General features: G+C 55.1%; 1 protein-coding gene across 2 annotated transcripts in view; it reads left to right on the top strand.

The window, feature by feature from the left end:
* The window catches only part of SGCA (sarcoglycan alpha), a 9,538-nt gene extending 7,474 nt beyond the window's left edge, over positions 1–2,064 (top strand). For both annotated transcript variants that reach the window (XM_011365074.1, XM_011365073.1), the window contains one exon: positions 1,868–2,064. In XM_011365074.1, the coding sequence (XP_011363376.1) occupies positions 1,868–2,048 (181 nt within the window). In that variant the 3' untranslated portion in view covers positions 2,049–2,064. The remainder of the gene's footprint in view (positions 1–1,867) is intronic.
* The last annotated feature ends 380 nt before the right edge of the window (positions 2,065–2,444 follow it).

Below are 2,444 nucleotides of genomic sequence, written 5' to 3'. Positions count from 1 at the left end.
CACCTGTGTGTGTTGTCAGAGTAATGAGACCCAGATGTGGGGCTGAGGGTGGGGAGGGAGCCCATTAACTGAAGCCCTTCCCGGGCAGGGGCATCACCTTCCTGGCTGCCCCCGGCCCTCGGCATCCACACGCTTCTTGCTCTCTTTCCCCCTCAGTCTCCCCTTGCCTGGGAATGGAAAATTGTGTTTTGGACAACTCGGCTTGCCAAATTCCAGGCTAAAGAGCTCATTTTGACCCTCCCCTAGCCTTCGAGGGAGACTCCACCTCCTCCTGCCAGCCAGACAGGACTGGGTCCTACTCCCCCAGGAGGAGTGTAGCCCATTCGGTGTGGAGCTGTAGGCTAATCCCCAGGCTCTAACTGGAGCCTGTCTCCACTCGCTGAGGCTTGGACATGGGTGGCATCGCTTATCCTCCCCCAGGTGATCCGTAACCCAGTTGCAGGTAGGGTTGCTTTTGCCCCACCTCGTTAAGAAAACCAATTCTTATTGTTTGTAATGAAAAGTCAGGGTTGTCTGCGGGACCTGGCAACCAGGTAGTCTGAAACAATGTCTCCAGGTTGAGCCCCACGAATGCGGATGGGTTCTTGTAAAAGAGTTTGGAGTCATCCCTCCACTGGAGGCCAATTGGGCCTTAATAAAATGACACCACTGATAATAATAGCAACCGAAGGCTCCCTACGATAATAGCTACCACTTGCTACATGCTGACCAGGAGGCATTCCAAGTGTTTTTCCTGTATTAACTTATTTAATACTGCATTACAGTTGAGGAAACGGCAGCACAGAGAGGTTAAGCAATTTGCACAAGGTCACACAGCCAGTAAGCAGTGGAACTCACATGCAAACCCAAAGCAAGTCTCCACGCTTAACCATTGTGCTACCCTACTTCTCAGCATGAACTAAAGCCTGCCCCTGGAGAGCAGAAGGCAAGTCCATGAAAACATCAAATGAGAATGAGTCTTAGCCTTCTGAGGAAAAACAGGTGCTAGAGCTCAGGAAGGACTGCCCAAAGGGTGTGGCTTTGGGTTCTCTTGGCTGCTGGGATTTTAGGCCTGTCGAGGGTGGAGCCTGGTGCAGGCCTCCAGGAGCCTTGGTCTGAAACAAAGACCAGGAAACAAAACTCTGGAGCTAGTCAGTGCTGGAGGCTGAGTGGGGCGGGGTGTGAGGGGTCAGAGTACAAAGTGGGAAAAGGACAGGCCTGAGGAGCCAAAGAATGAGGTGGTCAGGGCCCAACAGGACATGGGGAAACAGCTTGGGCAGAAGCTAGGAGGGGAGAAAAGGTGGAAGGTATAGATTTGCCAGACTACGACGGGGATGGGGCGGGAAGGAGAGTTGGAAGATCAGTGGTGGGAGGGAGTTTTGGGGGAGGGAGCTGAGTGCTAGAAAGGACCTAGAGGTACTTCAAGATATAAAAACAGAAAACGAAGCCCAGTAAACACTGGTCTCTGGAAATGTATATCCACTGTGGGTATCTATTATGTCTTAGTATCTCAAGAGCTCTTACCATGTGCCAGGCACTTTTCTAAACACCCTTTTAATCCTCACAGCAATCCTAAGAGGTAGGATTGTTAGCCCCATTCTATAGTTGAGGAAACTGAGTCATAGAGTGGCGAAACAACTTGTGAAGGACACACAGCTTTGGATCCAGGCTATGTGCACCCAGAGCCCCGGCCTCAGTCACTGGGCACTGAGCGGGGACCACAACTTCCTGTTTGCCCTTCCCCGCTACCCATCAGGTGTAGGGGTCTCTTCCCACATAACTGGGGAAGACTGTAGGATGGCTCAGAGGCAGCACCACGCTGCACCCCCAAAGTGGGGCGAAGGGCTGACTCCCAGGGCTGATGACTATGCTGGCCCTCTGCCCTCAGCATCCAGATGGTCCACCATTGCACCATTCGCGGGAACACGGAGGAGCTGCGACAGATGGCAGCTAGCCGAGAGGTGCCCAGGCCACTCTCCACCCTGCCCATGTTCAACGTGCGCACAGGCGAGCGGCTGCCTCCCCAGGTGGACAGCGCCCAGGTGCCCCTCATCCTGGACCAGCACTGAGAGTCTGCCCAGGTGGGTCTGTCTGGGCTGTGCTAGCTTCATTTCTTGGAACAAAGCAGCCTCCCTCTTAAGGCTGGAGTGGGTGGTGGGGCTGGGGGAAGTCAAGGGAGGGGCATACAGACCTGTGCGTGTCTGGGGCAGCAATGTGGCGGGGTGGGAGGGGCTCAGTGGTGCCAGGGCTATGCCCCCTAATGCCAGGCTCGGGGTCGGAGGGTCAGGGTGGGGAAGGCAGGAGAACCCGGGCCTGGACCTCACAGCCCCCCACTCTATCTTTCCTCTGCCATTCCAGCTCCAGCCTTGGCCTCATCCTCTCTTCTCTCGGCAACTCAAAGAGCAGCCACCACCCAGGGCTGCATCTTTCCTTCTGACTCTGGCTCCTGGCCTGATGGTCCCCAG

The sequence above is a fragment of the Pteropus vampyrus genome, unplaced genomic scaffold (genome assembly GCF_000151845.1).
Source record: "Pteropus vampyrus isolate Shadow unplaced genomic scaffold, Pvam_2.0 Scaffold104, whole genome shotgun sequence".
Classification (NCBI taxonomy): Eukaryota; Metazoa; Chordata; class Mammalia; order Chiroptera; family Pteropodidae; genus Pteropus; species Pteropus vampyrus.
This window is presented reverse-complemented; position numbering and strand designations above follow the sequence as displayed.